General features: G+C 43.7%; 1 protein-coding gene across 23 annotated transcripts in view; it reads left to right on the top strand.

Moving 5' to 3' along the window:
- Window positions 1-19,661, top strand: part of C2cd5 (C2 calcium-dependent domain containing 5) — an 89,236-nt gene continuing 69,575 nt past the window's right edge. For 10 of the 23 annotated variants that reach the window (XM_017321797.2, XM_017321809.2, XM_017321799.2 and 7 more), the window contains exons 1-5: window positions 3-223; window positions 360-478; window positions 9,471-9,557; window positions 16,822-16,993; window positions 18,728-18,823. In XM_017321797.2, coding sequence (XP_017177286.1) covers window positions 389-478; window positions 9,471-9,557; window positions 16,822-16,993; window positions 18,728-18,823 — 445 coding nt within the window. In that variant the 5' untranslated portion in view covers window positions 3-223; window positions 360-388. Of the gene's footprint in view, window positions 224-359; window positions 479-9,470; window positions 9,558-16,821; window positions 16,994-18,727; window positions 18,824-19,661 lie in introns of all 23 variants that reach the window. The other 13 variants (NM_001362118.1, NM_029897.2, NM_029081.3 and 10 more) reach the window with 3 other exon arrangements.

Here is a 19,661-nt window from a genome sequence, read left to right as displayed (position 1 = left end):
GAGAGATCGATCGCTCCCGCCCCTCGAGCCGCCATTTTTGGAAGGTGGGAGGAGAAAGGTGGGTGGGCGCGGTGCCTGCTTTGCGGGATGCTGACTGGACTTGGCGGCTCTCTGCAGCACGTCAGGGGTAGGGCAGCACGGCTGGCCGGCGCCCTTCCTCCGGCTGCTTCTCCGGAATGAGGCCTCGGTGGCCGCGCGGGACGACTCGGTTCCTGCTCAGAGCGTGAGTGCGGCGCGCGCGCCCTCCGCTGTCAGTTGGCGCGCGCTCCCGACGCCTCTCCGCGCGCCCCCGCGCCCCCCCCCCCCGGGCTCGCGCTCGCTCGCTCGCTCGGCGCAGACTCGCTTGTTTGTTTCTGCAGGAATCCTAGGAGAGGCCGAAGCCGCCGTGATGCCGGGGAAGCTGAAGGTGAAAATTGTGGCCGGTCGCCATTTGCCGGTGATGGACCGTGCCAGTGACCTGACGGATGCCTTCGTGGAGGTTGGTTCCTGGTCCTGCCCCCCAGAGCACGGGGCGCCGAGCCCTGCCCTTCCCGCGGTCCCCGGCTCCGTGGAGGGATGCCCGCCCGCCCCCAGCCCGTGAGATGTGGCCATCGGTCCTGGACACGTCCCGCTGCCAAGCTCGCGGTCAGGGCGTCGGTCCGACCACCTGCCGGTCCGAGGCGTGGCAGCGGAGACGCTCGCCACGACCTCGTTTGCGGTTAGGAGGTTAAGGGCCATTGCTGCAGCAAGTCCACGCAGCCAGCCCTCTGGGGACACCCACAGCCCCACGGTGCGACTACATCCAACCCGTACCCCAACACCGTCTGAATCATCAGTGCAAGTCACACACAACAGCAGCACTAAAGCTGCCCTTGTGTAGACTGGTAGGGAGGTGAGCTGTTTCAGGGTAATTTATTGCCTCGAGGTAGGAAGTCAATTAAGTGCCATGGGTTTCAATTGCAAAATTGCTCTTTAAGTCTAATGATTAGTTTAAAAGTCATGCAAATTAGCACAGGCCTACTGTCCGGAAGTTAATAACTCACAACCTGAAAGAAGCCAAGGAGAAATTGTAATAAAAGTTGACATAATGAGGCAGACCATTAGAGCAATAATCATTTGGGCTATTAATGCTTAGGGTTCAAAGACATATGACAGTATACTTATACTCAATATATTCTTAAACGTTCCAGAACCTAATTAACTGCAATTCACTGTATTTTTTATTTTATTTATTTTTATGGCATTTGTTGAGTTCAACTTCATCTTTTATTGAAACAAACAAACACAAACCAAACTAACCCCCCCCCCCCAAAAAAAAAAACAAAAAACAAAAAACAAAACCCAAAGCAGTTTGCTCCTGGGCCAGATGTCAACAGAGATCTAATGATAACTGAAGTTGTACTGCCTTTCAGGCAGCCTGGAGAGTAATCCACACAGCTGATATTAATATCTAATATGTATTGAGCTTCATTATTGAGATATTTGTGTTTTGTACTTTTGAATCCTTAGTTTTTACAGCAAAGCTAACTAGGAGCCATATCCTCATCTTACAGGTTAGGCAGTGGATTCCTAGGGGCAGAAATAATGTGCTTCGATGATCTACCTTGTAAATCTCCACAGCCTAGCAGCAGTCTCTTCTATTATAACTTTCCCACCTCTCTAGACAAGGTGCTGAATGTTATTTTTGAATGATGGTTGTTTGCTAGGCCCTGTGCTATTCTGGTTTAGTTGATGTATGTATAATGATGAACAAGGTGAATTTGGTTTCTGATTTTAAGGAACTTTTGTTTTGGTGACTAAGACATTTTAAAAGTACAGAATTTACGAAGTAGATAATGCAAATTAGGAAAAAATTGTTATGGGTGCCATAAAAAAATGCACTAGAAAGTGGTAAAGATCACCATTTTTAGGTTGTGAGGTCAGTGTCAAGCAACGCCTGTTGGATGAGAGACATTAGCTCCTGAGAGCCTGTAGCCTGTGTCTGTGTAAAAGGGTGAGGAGGCAGAGGAGAAGCTGGAGGAGGCTGGTGTGTTACAGGAGTGTAGGAGCATGCAGGTGATGTCTTTTAGTGACGGGAAGGGGAGTAGTCAGAGCCACATTTGGGGAAATGATCAAGTGAGGTAGATGGTGAGAAGATTGGTGTGGACTACGGAATGGGATGTCTCCCGTGGGTAAGAATTTCCCATGGGAAGACAGTTGTGTAGTTCTGAGCTTTGTCATTGCAGATCTTCAGTGCTACTGGCCATCTGGTTTTCTAAAACAAGCTGCTGTAGAAACTATTTAATCTCAATTGGGGCTTTTTATCCCACCTTTGATCGTTCAGTTCTAAGATAAGACATACAACCTTTATATTTATAATAAGCCTTAATCAGCACTTTACACCATACCTACCCTCTAAGCTGTTATGTTTACTTCCCTGCCAGTAACTCCACAATATGACTTGCTATGTCCCATTTGGGCTGTTCTTAATTAAAACTGGCCAGCCCTCATGGCCACGATTCAAGATTCTTACCCCATGGCATGGGAATACTCTCTCTCCATCTTTTTCTTCCTCACCCTGTCCTTGTAGTCTCTCCTCAGACTCCAAGCCCAGGAGCCGAAACCCTTGCCTGTCTCCTGCCCAGCTATAGGCTGTGAACATCTTATTTAATAAATATTCTTAAATTAAGGAGCAAGGCCACATTGTCCGTGGGGATTCCTTCTTCCCTGTGGGCATCAGGCTTGGATACCAGTATTTAGCGTTACAGTACACAGCAAAAGACCGACCCTCAGCATCTTGCTGCTCCCTGGAGCAAGCAAAGGCAGTGTTCAGTTAACGTGATGGTTGTAGTTTGTTGTTGTTTTTGATAGTCTGTCACTGTGTAGTCCTGTGCCTCAAATTTGAGGCTTTCCTGTTTCTGTCTCTGAAGGGTCGGGATTATAGATATCTGCCTGTGTGTCTAAGTTACTCTTCTGTTGCTGTGAAGATATACCATGACCAAGGCCACTTATAGCAGAGACTCTTTATTGTGACTTCCATTCTCAGAGGGTGAGTCCATGGTCATCACGGTGGGGAAGCTGGCAGCAGGCAGGAAGACATGGTAATGGATCAGTAGCTGAGAGCTCCCATCTGATCTGCAAGCACCAGGCAGAGAGAGACTAACTACAGCGGTGACACACCCAGTGACATACTCTTCCAAATTCTTCCAAAACAGTCCTAACAGCTGGGGACTGAGCATTCAAATAGAGAAGCCTATCATGGTCATTCTCTTTCAAACCATCCAATCATGCCGGGCAATAGCTGTGGATTGTGAACATTATAAGGATATTAAAACCTATCAAAGGGCTGCACAAGTGGCTCAGTGATTAAGAGCAGTGAATAATCTTCCAGAGGACCCTGGGTCAATTCCTGGCACTAATATGTCCATTCACCATGGTCTGTAAGTCCAGTTCCAGGAAATCTGACACCTTTGGTCTTCACAGACACTAGACATTGCACGAGGTTTGCAGATATCCATGTGCGTGTGCACGCACATGCATGTGCACACGCACACAAACACTCATACTCACATATACACTTTATTACAAAACTTTTATCTGTAAAACTGTTTTAGAGTCTAGGTATATTTCCTCTGAGACAGAGTCTTGCTATGTAGCCCAGACTGGCTTTGAATTCTAATCTCTAAGTGCTGGGATTTACAGACTTGTGTTGCCTTATCAGTCTTGTCACTATCTATTGGGCTATTCAAAAGCCATGACAAGGTGGGAATCACTGTTGGGAATTTTGCATCGCAGGGCACCTAGTGTTTCTGGATCTTCTTGTGCACTGCCTCAAAACATGGCTAGCAACTTCTCAAACCTGAGGCTGGTGAGATGGTTCAGTAGCTAATGATGCTTGTTGCAGGCATGGCAACCTGAGTTCAGTCCCTAAACTTGTATGGTTGAAGGAGAGGATTGGCTTCCAAAAGTATCCTCTGACCTTCACAGGGGCCAGGCACACACAGACGCATCCATAAGAAAGAAAGAAACCAGTTAACTAGTGTTTGAAATAGAGAGAGACATTTCTAACACTCAGTTCTCTAAATTGTTAGTGCAGTGGGATATATCCTTGAAAAAACTTGACATTAAGAGGACATTCGAAGATGGGGTGTGGCGATGCACATCTTTAATCCCCAGAAGCAGAGCCAGGTGGATGTAGGGAATCCTGTGCCAGCTAGAGTTTCATAGTCAGACTCTGTCTCAAAAACGTTATTTGAGTAGGAGGATAAGGGGAAGGAAACTGTTATGGGTATGTGAAAAATAAGGAAAAGATCAAATGTCTTAGTAGGTTGGAGAGGAAGCTTCTACAAAGAGGAAACCCTCAGTTTTTAAAAAGAATTTATCTTATTCGATGTGTACAGTGCTTTGCCTGCATGTATACATGTGCACCACGTGCTTGACTGGTGTCCAAGGGGCCAAGAAGAGAACATGGAGCCCTCTGGACCTGGAATTGAGGCTAGTTGTTAGCTGCCATGTAGGTCCTAGGGAGCAAACTCAGGTCCTCTGCAAGAAGTGTGGTTTTTAACCAGAGCCATCTCTCCAGCCCAGCCCTCAAGTGTTCACGTAGCACTGAGATGGAAGGAATGAAGGCATGGAAGTGGCTGCATGGGTCAGCAGGGAAAGTGTCACTGAGCTCGCTTGTCAAGTTGAAGTCTCACTTAGGGACTTAGAGAGGATTGGGATGCGTGAGTGAGAAAGTGGCCTAAGCTAAGCGGCCGTGGTGCCGGGAGAGAGGAGAGAGTCTGTGGTCCTTGATGTGCACATAGCTTTTAGCAATTAAGGAAATGCGATTCTAGGACATAGAATAGTCTAATAAGAATAATCCTGCAGGAGGGCGGAAATTATCAGGAAACGGAGGATAATGAAGGATTACATTAACGAGATAAGCTCTGTGATGTGGACTGTAAGTAATAGAAGCTGCTGGGAGAGGGGCCTCAGGGAGCCTAGGCCTCTATCTAGCTCCTAATGAGACACCCACCTCCTTCCCACCACGCCCTCCAGCCTTGCCAGTTACAGCGACAGTGTGCACTCTCATGCCTGGCAGGTTATGAGAACTCGTGATGCTGTGGCTGGAGGATAGTTAAGTGGCCACAGGGACATAGAAAAAGTCTTTTTCACAAGAGTAGGACCACCTTGGTGATGGCAAAGCCAGGGATAGAACATATGTAATTGGAAGGAGGGTTGGTGTTAAAGTGATTAGGAAGGGAATCCCGCTTGGTAAAAGGGTTCAGGCTGTTGAGCAGTCTGGAACTTGGGGCAAGGGTCTGTTTAGTGGCCTTCTCAGCTTGTTCCTTTGACAGCCTGAGCTATAGTTTGTAGTGGTCTGTCTGCTCCTGTACTGTAGACTGCTGTCCAGCGTGCCTGGAGTTTCCCATCACTTGTCTAATTAATAATAATAATAATAATAATAATAATAATAATAATGATGATGATGATGATGATGATGCACTCGGAGGCATTTACATCTATTCCCAGAGAGGGTTGCCAACTGTCTTTATTATTTAAATCTTATGTACACTGATAACATGAGTTTTAAAAGTTAGTCAATGCTATATATAAAGACTTACAGAAGTAGTCACTGCCCAGCATAGGGGGTGCTAGAGCAGTGGTAGTCACTGCCCAGCATAGCGGGTGCTAGAGCAGTGGGCGGGAGTGGATGACTGGGTGGAGGAGCACCCTCATAGAGGCAAAAGACAGAGGGAATGGGATTGGGGGGGTTGTGAAGGGGGTAGCATTGAAAATGTAAATGAATAAAGTGATTAATAAAATATATCAGAACACTAAGAAATTTTAAAATAAAGATTTGATTCCCACTGCTCAAAAAAAAAATAGTCACTGATAATTGCTCTTGAATTAGGAGAAAAGATTTAAAAAATAGAATACCTTGTTTACATTAAAATGTAAATTAAAATGAAAAAAATATTACAACTGGCTTTAAATCGTGCTACCACATAAATATAAGCCAGGTTACGGATCATATCAGCGTAGTTTATTCATAGTTATTTCATTGTAAAATGCATTTAATTTATAATTAGAAAGATAGTCTGCTTGTGCAGGTGTATGTGTGCCGTGGTAGACACGTGGAGGTCAGGAGGTCTTCGTCTGTCACTGTGGCTCTGAGGAGGGATCTCGTGTAGTCAGACCTGTGATTCATTTTCCACGCTGCATGTAAGTCTTTATAGTGATTCTGTGATCTAACCACATTTGCTTGAATAACAGATCAAGGTCCAAGTTGTGTTGGCTGAAGGAATTTCTCTTCTGTGATGTGAAGACCAAGTTGTAAGGATGGTTACTCTTGTGAAATGTGCAAGGCCCTTGGCCAACACCTGTACAGACAAAACCAAAATGTTCTTTCTGCAGGAATCTCTAGGATGAATAAGACAAGGAGTTTGGGTTTTTTTTGTTTTTTTTTTGTTTTTTTTTGTTTTTTTTTTTTATTTATTTATTTTGGTTTTTCGAGACAGGGTTTCTCTGTATAGCCCTGGCTGTCCTGGAACTCACTTTGTAGACCAGGCTGGCCTCGAACTCAGAAATCTGCCTGCCTCTGCCTCCCAAGTGCTGGGATTAAAGGCGTGCGCCACCACGCCTGGCTAAGACAAGGAGTTTTAATAAATAGATCTTCATATTAGTGTTCATGCTACAAATTGGCCAAACTGTGCTGTCCTTTTCTGTGTATCCAAGAGTCTGAGGGAACAAGGAGAGAAAATAAATATTTAATCAGTATTTTTTATCATACCAGGTATTTTCATGGATAATGCATAATCATGAAATGTCCTGATAACCTCGTTTTTTAGAGGAAAAAGCAGATTTGAACAAGTTAAGTAACTTGAGTAGAAAATGTTCTACCCCACTGTGGGACTTTGAGTTAAAATCCTGCTGCTCTAAAGGAAGTTGTAAGATGTTCATTTAATGGCTGAGTAATAAAATCTCCTTTGAAGTAAACAAGACTTAAGGAACTGTGGTTTTCACTAGAGGGGGTCACACATAGTGGCCATGCGTGGTCTAATATTTTTCCACTTTGGGTTGTTTATTGAAATGTGGGGATGGTAAATCTTTAAGTTATCTTGAGTTGACAGTTGACAAAGAGAAAAGATAAGTTATCAGCACAGCCACTCGTCTCGTCCTAAGAAATCCCTGTCCCCAAGTGTGGCATTAGATAAAGCCAGCACCCACTCAGGGACTGGGGAAATCACTCCTACCTGCTCTAAGGAAGCCTTCTTACCTGTGGCAAAGGGCGCTCTGGCTTGACCATCAGCCTTTGCCTTTGGTGTCTAGCCTATCAAGGGCTTTGCTGGCTTGTAGATCCCTTCAAGGTCTATTCAGCAAGTACCCAGGTTACAGAGTTCCCTTCTTCCAGGTACTTGATCCCTTCACACTCTGGTAATGTTTTCTGCACTGCCTCTCTCTGCTTCCCTAGAGACAGACAAACAGCCTTGACGGTTTGGAATAAACTTTGCCCTTTCCGCCCGGAGTTTGGTTTCTTTACTGTGCCCATGTCATTCACTACTGTTGTGGAAAAAAGAGGGCTGTGAGCATAACTTAAAATTAATACACTGTGAGCTCTCTTTGCCCTGAGTCAGAACCCTTATGTATTTGGCTTTTGAGTGGTTTTGTAATTCTAACAAACATTTTACCTCAAATAGATGTAAAATTTTAGGTAAATTAAACAACAATGTATGTAAAATACTTAGAAGAACTTCTATTCCTTGATTTCTAAGGTTTCTTGATTGGACCAGGCCTTCGTACACTGTGGTGAGCAGAAAACAAAAGCTGAAGGTGCCCTTGAAGCTGTGAGTGGCAGCTGCACCTGCACTCCCAGCCACAAAGAAAAGCCATGGGCTGTATTTTTTTTCAATATTTAAGTTTTAATTTATTAATTCTTTTAAAATGTAGGAGTACACCTACATGGCAGAAGAGGGCATCACATTTCTTTATAGATGGCCGTAGGGCTGGGAATTGAACTCAGGACCTCTGAAGAGCAGTCAGTGCTCTTACCTGATGAACCATCTCTCCACCCTGACTTTTATACACATGGTTTTGAAATGCTTCCATTAGTTAGAAAACATTTGAATGCTCTTAACCAGTATTAAAGATTGTCAGATGAACTATTTATGCTGTTAAAATGTATTTTGTTACTTAAGTTAAATAGAAGCTGTAAATAAGAATTAAGAAGTCTTTGAGCTTGGGTGTGTTAATGCTCTTTTAAGCTTTTCCTTAGAAGTGCATTGAAATGCCAGTTGTGCTTTGTGAGGTAGTTTTAGTCAGTTATTTTAGGATGCTAGTGGTTATAGAAAACACCAACTTCTAAAATTCATGTTTGTTTGCTAGGCTTTTTCTTTCTTGAAATATGCTAATTTCATTTGATAGCTTGTTGCACCAACACCTGTAACCACCTTGGTTGAAGAAATTTCAGGTTTATATTTGGTATTATATAAGATTGTAGATTCAAGATGTTTCTTTTAACGAAATTTATTAGTAATATGTTTGGTTTTGTTTAGAATTAATTTCTTTTTTTGGTTTTTCGAGACAGGGTTTCTCTGCGTAGCCCTGGCTGTCCTGGAACTCACTCTGTAGACTAGGCTGACCTCAAACTCAGAAATCCGCCTGCCTCTGCCTCCCAAGTGCTGGGATTAAAGGCGTGCGCCACCACCGCCCGGCTAGAATTAATTTCTTTTCTTGAAAGTTGCTGACTCTTCACTTAAAGTAGCCTTGCCCTTTTGTGTAAAGCAGCCTTGTCTTTGTGTTCTGTACTGTTGGTAATGGTGGCAGACCTAGAGGTGAAAATCATGCCCGCTGTGTTGATAGAATTTTTTATTTTTTGGGTGAACCTGGAATTTACTCTGTAGGGCAGGCTGGCCTCAAACTCTTGGCAACCCTCCTGCCTCAGCCTTCTAAGTACTGGAATCATAGGCCCGTGCTACCTCTCCGTCCTGACTAGTTGTGACAGATTGGGAAATGAGTTCTTTATTTGGCAAATGCCTTTTTCAGTGTCCTATTTATCGTGATTGCTTAGATGAGCAGCCTATGTCGCCCTTACCTTCTGATTTTGTTGTAGCTGTTCTCCTTCAAGTGGACATACCGACTCCTCCCTCAGTGCTGATGCAATGAGGCATGCTCTCTGTTCCCTATGGAGCTGCTCAGGTAGACCAGTAGGCCATCCCTGTGCCTCGCATCCTACTTGCTTACCTGGGCAGATCAACCCTTCTTCCTTCTTTTAGGATACTTGTCTTTTTCCCTTATTTTATTAACCCTCACTTTGCTTAGCTGCCATTAGCATTTATTAGCCCAGTACCCATCCTTCCACCCCCCTTTTTAAGGTAATCTCTTGCTATGCAGACCCGATTGGCTTCGAATTTAGAGATCTGACTTCTCTTCTGAGTGCTAGAATTAAAGGCGTGAGCCATCACTCCCAGCCTAGCATTTTTAACTATTTTTGATGTTATACTTGAATAGTTTCTTCTATTTTTTTTCAGGTAAAATTTGGTAATACAACCTTTAAGACAGATGTGTATCTCAAGTCACTGAATCCTCAGTGGAACTCGGAGTGGTTTAAATTTGAGGTAAGCTGTTGGTTTGGGGGTGACCCCTTTTCCTGAGAAGGATAAGGAGCTAGTTTGTATGCCTGGGAGCCATTTCCTCCTCTGGTGGTGTGGGCGGATTGGTTTTGAAGCATTACATCATCGTTAAAATCTATGCCGATGCTGATGAAAAATGGTGTCCTCATAGACATTAGGTTCCCGTTTTCTTTGGGCTCTGGCATATACCAGACCTGAAGCACAATGCACAGACTTGGAAACAAACACAGTCTTTTTTTTTAAACTACTTTGTGGCTATAGTGGAGCTGAGGTTGACCCTGAACTCTTGGTCCTCCTGTTCCTGCTTTGCAAGTGCTGGTTATAGGCGTCTGACCCCAGGCCTGCTTCCCACCACTTGTGCATTTTCAGTTCCATGCAGCCTTGAGTTGAGACCCTTCTGCCTCGGCCTCCCTTGCCGCTCGTTCATTCTTGCAGTTTCATTTTAGGTAGACCTCTGTAGCATTAGGTACATTTACAGTGTTTTGCAAACATTACTACTATTTCCAAAACTTTATTACCCTAAACAGAAACTGTATTCGTTGAGCCATAATTTTCATCCCCTTCTTTGTATTGACCATGGTAGCTTTTGATGTTTGTTTCTCTGAATTTATGTAGGCTGTAACTCACCATGCATCCAAGGATGGCCTCGAACTTCTGTTCGGAGATGATAGACTTCTTGTCTTTAAATTTTACTCATCCATTCATTCATTCGTTCACTCATCTTTTATGTATATGGGTGTTTTGCCTGCCTGTGTGTATGAGCACCATGTATGTGCATGGTGGCTTGGAGAGCTAAGTCTGTGTCCTCTGGAAGGGCAGCCAGTGCTCTTAATCACTGAGCCTCTCTCCAGCCCCTGGACTTTATTTTTAAATTTAATCATTTATCTTTTTGTTGTTGAAATATTGAAATTATTTATGTGTGTATATATTTACATATATATTCATATATATGTATATTTTGCTAGGGATTGAGTTTAGGTCTTTATATGTATTTTTAATATTTATTCTTATCATATGCCACTTGCAGATACTTTATGATCTTCAGTAGGTTTTACTTTCTTTATTTTATTTTATTTATTTTTTCGTCAAGACAGGATTTCTTTGTATAGCCCTGGCTGTCCTGAAATTCACTCTCTAGACCAGACTGTCATTGAACTCGAAGATCTGCCCTTCTGAGTACTGGGACTAAAGCCATGTGCCATCACTGACTGGTTTCTTCCTTCCTTCCTTTCTTTCTTCCTTTCTTCCTTTCTTCCTTTCTTTCTCTTTTTTTTTAAAGATTTGTTTATTTATTTATTTTATATGAGTACATTGTCACTGTCTTCAGACACACTGGAAGAGGGCATTAGATCCTATTACAGATGGTTGCGAGTCACCATGTGGTTGCTGGGATTTGAACTTAGAACCTCTGGAAAAGCAGTCAGCAGTCAGGGCTCTTGACCGCCGAGCCATCTCTCCAGCCCCTGACTGGTTTCTTGATACTTTTTTGTTTGGTTGGTTTTGGTTTTACAAGACAGGGTTTCTCTGTGTAGCCCTGGCTGTCCTGGAACTCACTCCGTAGACCAGGCTGGCCCCAAACTCAGAGATCCGCCTGCCTCTGCCAACCAAGTGCTGGGATTAAAGGCATGCACCACCACGCCTGGCAGATTTTTTTTTTTTAATGAAGCTTGGTAATACAGATTTATGTTGTTGTTTATGCTTTTGGTATTACAAATCCCCTTCCTGTGTTTTCTTCTGAGAATATCATGGTTTAGCTCTTATCTATAGGTCATTGATTAATTTGGAATCAGATTCTTTAATGCTATGATGTAAGAGGCTGGCTAATTTCTTTCTTTGCATGTAGTAATTTAGGTGTTTAATTTTCATTTGTTAAGAGACTTATTTCTCTGTTGGTGAGAGCTAAGACTCTCTTTTTAGTTTACAGTCATCCAGGTGCTGGAGAGGTGGCTCAGTGGTTAGGATGACTGGCTGATTTTCCAGAGAAGCATTCGGTGCCTGGCTTTCATGTGGGCAGCTCACAACTGCTTAGAGAACTGCTGAGGGTCCAGTGCAGTTTTCTGGCCTCTATGGGTACATGTATTCATATATGCATGTGTATATAAACACACATACAACACAAACATACACATACCATACAAACACACATCTCACACACAAGACATCTCACATATACACAGACACACACACACATGAACACACATGCCCATGCCTACACCCACATGTCACACCCTCACAAAATCTTTTAAAAGTGAAAAGAAGAGGCTGTATGTGAGATATGCACCAGGGCTAGGGATTAGTTCTCATTAGCTGTGGTTGCTGTGGGTTATTGTGAGTACATGTGAGTCTGTGGTGGTGTCTGGCTGACAGAGGGTTAAGGGTGAGTGAAGGTGGGGCAGGAGTTGAGGCTCTGGTAGAGAAGAGCCTGGCTGAGTGTCAGGTTCCGAGATGGAAGGAGAAGGCAGACAGGGTTGAGAGGAGTGCTCATGTCCAGGAGACCTACCCCTGCCCATCTTCTCCAAGGCTCAGAGGAGGCGCTTCTAGTCTCCCATCCATGTCATGCCTTCTTTCTTCATCTGCACTTTGTCTCCTGTCCAGTGGGGATGCTTTTGAGGTACCGTGGGTGTTGCATGGCTGTGTGGAGTACTCTCTATCTTAAGCCATTCGCTCTTTGCTCTTTTATGCCTATGATGAGTTCTTCTAGCTTGCTATAAAAACATTAGTTTCTTCTTGTGCCTAGCTATCTCCTGGTAGTGTCTGCAGTTTTTTCTTTGTGTACCTATTTACTTTTAAATGGATTGTCTCAGTTTTTGACATGTCCAGCTCTGCTATTGTAAGTTTTGGGGACAAGTTGGTGAAGCATTAAAGAAGCTCTTACTTAGAACACAGTTTTGTTGTGGTCCTTACGTAGTGCAGAGAGTGATTCCCCTGTCTTCCTCATCTGAGCCTCCCTTTGCAGTCATTGTGTAGACTGGGTAAAGGGTAGCTCCTTTGTCCCTTAAGGAAAGAGAACGAAGTGCAGCAGACTGTTGGCTGATCCGAAAGATACTGTGGTTTTGCTGAGAGCCTTCTGAGCGGCCACAGAAGGAAGGAAATCACACTGCTTTGCTCCTGGTCAGTGGCAGGATTGTGATCTCTCCTTTGCTGCCTGAGAATGTATTTTGCAAGAGTCAGGATGCTGTGAAATGCAATGGTATGATTGGAGAAAATGGAAGTCCTATTCCTGGTACTTGCTCATTTACCCATGTCTGCACTCATGCTACCCATTTTGAGCTTCATTTTCCTCAGTGTGTATCTTTTCAGAGGCACATCGGGGTAGCTGTAATTCTGTTTTCACACAGGAAAGTCTTGTGTGGCAGTAGCAAAGCTGGGCGTTACTCTTAAATCAGTTAGGCATTAGATTGGTTTGAATATTGGCATTTTGAGACACTTGTGTTCTTCAGGTAATATACAGGCATGAGTGGTATAGGCATGCTGTCTTAGTCACTGTGTTGTTGCTGTGAAGAGATACCCTGACTAAGGCAACACTTAAAGCATTTAATTCAGGGTTAGCTTACAGTTTCAGAGGTTTAGTCCATTATCATCATGATAGGAGCAGATATGGTGCTGGGACTACATCGTTTTCCACAAGCAGAGAGAGATGGACCACGCCTGACATGGGCTTGAAACCTTAAAGCCCAACCCCAGTGACATACTCCCTTCAACAAGCTTATATTTCTAACCTTGGTGATCGTTACAAATAGTACCACTCCCTAGTGATTAAGTATTCGAATATATGGGACACTGGGGGCCGATCTTATTCAAAATACCACCTTCTACTCCTGAGCTCCCATAGGCTGGTAGCCATATCAATGCAAAAATGTATTCAGTCCAGTCTCAAAAGTTACAGCCTTAACACTCTTTAAATGTGCAGAGTTCAGAGTTCGAAGTCTCTTTTGAAACTCATGGTAGTCTATTAACTGTTACCTGGTAAAATCAAAAGGCATATCATATACTCTAACTTACAATGCACAGATTATGCATCATCATTCCAAGAGGGTGGAAAGGGCGCACAGTGAGCAAATACTGGACTAACGCAGTACCAAAACCAGCTGGGCACACTCCAAACTCTACATCTCCATGTGATACCAAAACACTTCAGATCTCAGCTTGCAGCTTTGTTGACTGCACCGTCCTTCTCTTTGTTGGACTGGGTCTACACCTCATCTATAGTTTTCCTAGGCAGGTATCCCACAATTCTTGTTGTTGAATATTTTTAATCCTAATCCAGGGTTTCTACCCCGTCTTTGACCATTTAGCTCCCAGATGAAAGATACACACAACCTTCATATTTAGAATAAGCTTTAATCAGCACAAGAGCTGGGCAGATATTTATACTCTGTGCTACTGTGTCTATTTCCCAGCCAGTAATCCTTTTATATAACTTGCCATGTTTTATCTGGGCTGCTCTTAACTCCAATCAGCCAGCCCACATGGCTATCACTTGAAGATTCTTACCCCATGGCAGCTTCTTCTTTTTTCACCTTCTTCCCTCTTCTTGTGGTCTCCTCAGACCCCAAGTCTGGGAACCTAAGGACCTTAACTACCCCACCCCCCAGCCCCCATCTCCCTTCTGCCCAGCTGTAGACTGTAGGCGTCATCATTCACCAATCAGAAATAGCTTGGGGGACAAGTTTATATAGCACTACTTGTGTATGTTCAGACTTTCTTGTCCATGGAGGCAACCAGGCCTTGGGGGCCAATATTTAGCATTACAATAAAAACAAAAGACCAAACCTTAACAGACTTTGACACCTCTAACATCTTAGGGGTCTTTACCACAATCTAGGCTTCACCTATGCAACTTCATGTTATGGCCTCTCTAGGCCTTCATGGGAGGACACCCCATACATACCTGGCCTTAGCACCTCTTGTTTCCCTGACTCTAAAACCTAAATCACATGGTCAAAGCTACCAAGTTCTGCTTGCTAGGTCTGGAACACGGTTCCCTCCTTCAAATGCATCCTTGTCAGCTTCCCTCCTTCAAATGCATCCTCGTCAGCTTACCTTCTCTCCTTAAGCTTGTCTGAATTACTTTTCACATGTTGGAAGCTGAGTTGAGGTCACCACTCGTTACTCTATTTAGCATCAGTCTTCCTTTCACTCCTCCCAACCCCTAACAGAGTTTCTCTGTGTAGTCTTGTCAGTCCTGAATTTACTCTGTAGACTAGGCTGGCTTTGAACTCACAGAGATCTGCCTGCCTCTGTCTCCCTGGTGTAGAGATTAAAGACATGCACCACCACTGTCTGGCTTTGTTTAAACTTTTTATTTCTCTGTGCAGTGAATTTGGCTCCATTACACTTCCTGGTGCTCCTTTTCTCCTCAAGCCATACCTTTTTCCTTGTTTAGCTTGCTCCTTTTCTTATAGATAAGAATGATCTCTAAGAGCCACAGGACAGAGTCAGTGCTAGACTGTCTTGAATACTCTTCTGCCAATGCTATTGATCCTCAATTTAGCCCTGACAGATTTTTTTCCAACAAGGGCAGAAAGCAGCCACATTCTTTGCCAAAATATCGCAAGAGTGGTCTCTAGATTACTTACTAATATTTTTCTCTGAAACCTCTTGAGCTAGGCCATCATAATCTACATTGCTCTCAGAACCTCTGTCTTCCTTGCTCATACTAGCATGGCCCATTCCACTTAAAGTGTTCAGCTGCTTTCCTAATCCAAAGCCTCAAAGTCTACATCCTGCCAATAAGCAGCATGGTTAGGCCCATCACAGCAGTGCCCTTCCCCTGGTGCCAACTTCTGTCTTAGTCACTGTTCTATTTCTGTGAAGGGACACTATGACCAAGGCAGAACTTATTAAAAAGAGGCATTTAACTGGGGGCTTGCTTACAGTTTCAGAGTCTTAGTCCATTATTATCATAGCAGCCATGGTTCTGGAAAAGTAGTGGAGAGCTACATCCAGATCCACAGGCAGAGAGGGGGGTGGGGGAGGGGCAGGCTCAGCCAGACTGCACCTGGCATGGACTTTTGAAATCTCAGAACCCACCCCGCCCTCCCCATGATACACTCCCACTTCCTCTAAAATGGCTACACCTCTTAATCCTTTTCAATAGTGCCTCCCCCCCCCATGACTAAGCATTCAAATATATGGGAGCCGTCCTTACTCAACACTTGATCTTAGCCAAAAGGCCAAGAAGCAGTGCCATCCTGATTCAAACACCACATATACTAAGGAAACAAAACTGCAAGTGGAAAAGCTGCTAAGCTGGGAAGTTCTAGCACATGCCTTTAATCCCAGTGCTTGGGAGGCAGAGGCAAGAGGATCTCTGTGAGTTCGAGGCCAGCCTGGCCTGCAGACAAGTTCCAGCACAGCCAGAACTACAATGAAACCCTGTTTCAAATAATAGAATAAAACAAGCTGCTACTATACTTGTGGCTCAGCTCACAGCCAGTGAAGGATCCACTTGTGACATTGGCATGGCAGACAATAGCTACCATTCCTAATGATCTCCCTGTGGGATGTGCCCATGTGTCTCCAAAGAACCACTTCTGAGTAGCTTCTCTGGTCTGAGCTTTCTACAAAGGGACTCCGTTGTAGAAGCTGTTCTTCCTTCTCTCCAAAGGTTGCCATGGGATGGGTCCCTTTAAGAGGTTCCCACTTTACCAAGCTCTGGGTACTAGTTGCACTTATAACTTACTACTTGCAAGAGAGGCTGGGAAATGTAATCTTTTTAATGGGGCATATTGTTATGCAGTTGATAATATCTAAACATTTAAACTATTTCCGAGAAGCTAAGTGTGTTGGCACATGTCTTTAATCCTACCACTGGGGAGGCTGAGCTAGAGCCCATCTTGGTCTAAGTACCAGGACAGCCTAGGCTTCACAGAAAGACCCTATCCGCCCCTCCCCCAGTTTCTTTTACACATGGGCACAGGCGTGCGTGTGCGCGCGAACAGATACAGACACACACACACACACACACTCACTCTCTCTCTCTCTCTCTCACAGCTGCACACACACACACACATTTCTGAGGAAGTTCTTCCTTCTTGCCATTCTGGAATTGTACCCAAGGCCTTGTGCTTGCTGTGTGCTACACGTGCTCTGCCACTGATTTTTGCGCTTGGCCCTAGTTACCACGCTTGTGTTTGCTAATCTCCGCCTCTGCCCTTAAAGACCATCCCTAGCCCTTATGGTCTGGTAGTGCATAGCTTGTGGTGCTTAGGGCTAGGTGAGGGTTTAACTTGCGGTGTGCTTTTAGGTGGACGATGAAGATTTACAGGATGAGCCTCTGCAGATCACAGTTCTTGACCACGATACTTACAGTGCAAACGATGCTATTGGCAAGGTGTACATTGACATCGACCCTTTACTGTACAGTGAAGCTGCCACAGTCATCTCAGGCTGGTTCCCAATTTATGACACCATACATGGTAAGGAGCGACGCTGGAAGGAAATGAAGTGCAGCCTGGTCTTCGCTGTTCACCTGAAGGACGTTTGTACTACACTGCTCTTTTTAACATCATATTTCTAAAAGACATCTTGAGAAACAGACAAGGAACCAAATGTTGCTGAGAGAATCACCATCTCTCTGAGCAGTTACACTGCCTGCTGACTCCCATGTGGCAGGCAGACAAAGGCGATGCGTCCGTCATTTAAAAGCTGTCTCTCGAGGTGGGGTGGCTCTGCTGGAGCATTTCCTAGCCAGCACTATACTCTGGGACGGTCTCTAGCACTGACGAGAGAAAGAAAAGAAAAAGTAAAGGCAGAATAACGATGTATTGGTAGGCTATATTTTTAAAATAGGTTTTCTAATTTTGTTATTTAAAGCTAGATCCTTATCCAGAGATGATGGTACATGCTTTTAGTCCCAATATTTGGGAGGCTAAGTAGAAAGACTGTGAGTTGGAGGCTAGCCTGTAGTCTAGGAACACGTGAATCCCTGCACTGCTGTTGGGGGCTTTGTGAGTTGAGAACTATTTTCTTAACAGTGTTCATGTTATTCATGGTTCTATTCAGTTCCTCACGAGTTTTAGAGGAGTTACAACATGTAGAGCAGAAGTGAGACAGAGATTTACAAAAATTGTTTTAGAAGATAGCTATTTTTATAAAAAGTTCAAGCTCATTTTTTTATGAGTAAAGAAAGCAATGATTAAATTTTTTAAAATTGGCAACCTTAATTTTATTATGATACATATTGGTAAAATTTATAAAAATCTATAAAGATTCCTTGAAAATCTCAGTAATCTTTTGAATGTAAAGGGGTTCTATGACCAAAAACCTCTGATACTTGCTAATCTAAGTGGAAAACGTGTGAATTCCAATCCCTAGCAGCCGTGTGTGAACATGGCATTTTCTGTGATACCAGAGCTGGAGAGGTGGACACAGGAAAAGCCTGGAATTTATTAGCCAGTCAGTGATGCTAAGGAGCTAGTCATGGACCCAGATGAAGCAGTGAACAGCTATGTGCATGAAATAGTTTCCCAACATTTAACATTAAAGGTTGATTATAATTGGCTTAATATGGGCTCTGTGTTTGAAATCTCTCTTCTTCTTTTAGTAAATCTAGAGGCTTTCCTTAGAAATTGTTAAGAAAGCCAGGCGTGGTGGAGCACGCCAGGGTTGGGCTGTTTGTTTTTACTGCAGTGTGGTCTGAAAGCCCATGGATAAACCTCTCATGTTAAATCAGAGTCCACGTGGCGAGGAGTGTATCCTTGGTGACACTGAGAGCTGACTTTTATTCTTGCCCTTCCTTTTGTTAGTTACCAGCACTATGTAAGTTCGTAAACCTTACTTACATACGGATTTCTTCTTTAAAATGAGGACGGTGCTACTGTAGGAATGAGCTCACTGGGTCATGACCTGGGGCTCACCAAGTCCTTCCACCACTGCAGTCCCTTAAAGTGGGACTTCGTGCCTCAGGTAGTCGTGGCTCTCATGCATGAGCCAGTAGGTAATTGTGGACTCAGTGCTTTTCTCGGGCTGCCTCACCCTCAACCTTAGCTAGTGTACTGAGGGACGACTGGGAGTGAGACTACCCAGGAACACAGCTAACCGTGCATTTATGACCAGGCATTACCTGAGGAGCAGTAGTTGTATCTGTTTGTGTCACGATTTCATTGTACATTTTCTCAACTTAGAAACTTGATTTTCTTTTGAATCTGAAGGTATCCGCGGAGAAATCAATGTTGTGGTTAAAGTAGACCTCTTCAATGATTCAAACAGGTTCAGACAGTCTTCATGTGGAGTTAAATTCTTTTGCAGTAAGTAAATACATTGCCATGTTTAACAGAAAAAAATTAGTCATTTTTAAATATGGAAAACAAATAGAAGGATTAGTTGAAAAAGTGTTAGAGTTTGGTTTTGACATAAGAGAAAAAAATGTTAAATTTCTGTAGCTGTGACTGTTTATTTTGTTTTTTAGAGTAAATGATGTCTAGTTTTTCCAGGTTCTTAGAAATTTTTGTTAGGAACCCCCTGAGGCATTTTGCTGTCGTATAGAATGCTGAGTGAGGGACAGCGCTGTGGACCAGTGCACCTACACCCATGAGACCCCAGACAGTAGCGTGTGCAGCTCTGCTCTGTTAGTGGGTGGAGCTTCCCCGAGTAGTCATCATCAGCATGTGAATACATTTCCCGAGAGACTGGTATGAATTTCAGTGATTCTCAAGTGCTTCTGTGTACTGTGCACACTGTACTGAGTAACTACTGTACTAGTTGGTTGTCTGGCTATGGATGCTGCTAGGAACAGCAGGTCTGAGGGACTCGTCAGCAAGTTCACGGAGGGGCTGCAGTGTGAGATGGAAAGACACTCTGCCTTTGTGTTTGCATTGGCTAGCAAATGTTCATTTCGTTTTCATAGACTTAAATTTATTTTTTACTGTTATTCTGTTTTTTACTACGGGCATTTTAAAATTAAGAGCCTCCAACCCAAGTGAGGCACTTCCTGATATTTCTTTTCTTTTCTTTTTCTTTTTCCAATTTTTTATTAGGTATTTTCTTCATTTACATTTCAAATGCTATCCTGAAAATCCCCTATACCCTCCCCCCCCACCCCCCCACCCCGCTCCTCTACCCACCCACTCCCACTTCTTGGCCCTG

This window comes from Mus musculus, chromosome 6 (genome assembly GCF_000001635.26).
Source record: "Mus musculus strain C57BL/6J chromosome 6, GRCm38.p6 C57BL/6J".
Lineage (NCBI taxonomy): Eukaryota > Metazoa > Chordata > Mammalia > Rodentia > Muridae > Mus > Mus musculus.
Note: the sequence above shows the minus strand (reverse complement) of the source record. Positions and strands in the feature narration are given on the sequence as shown.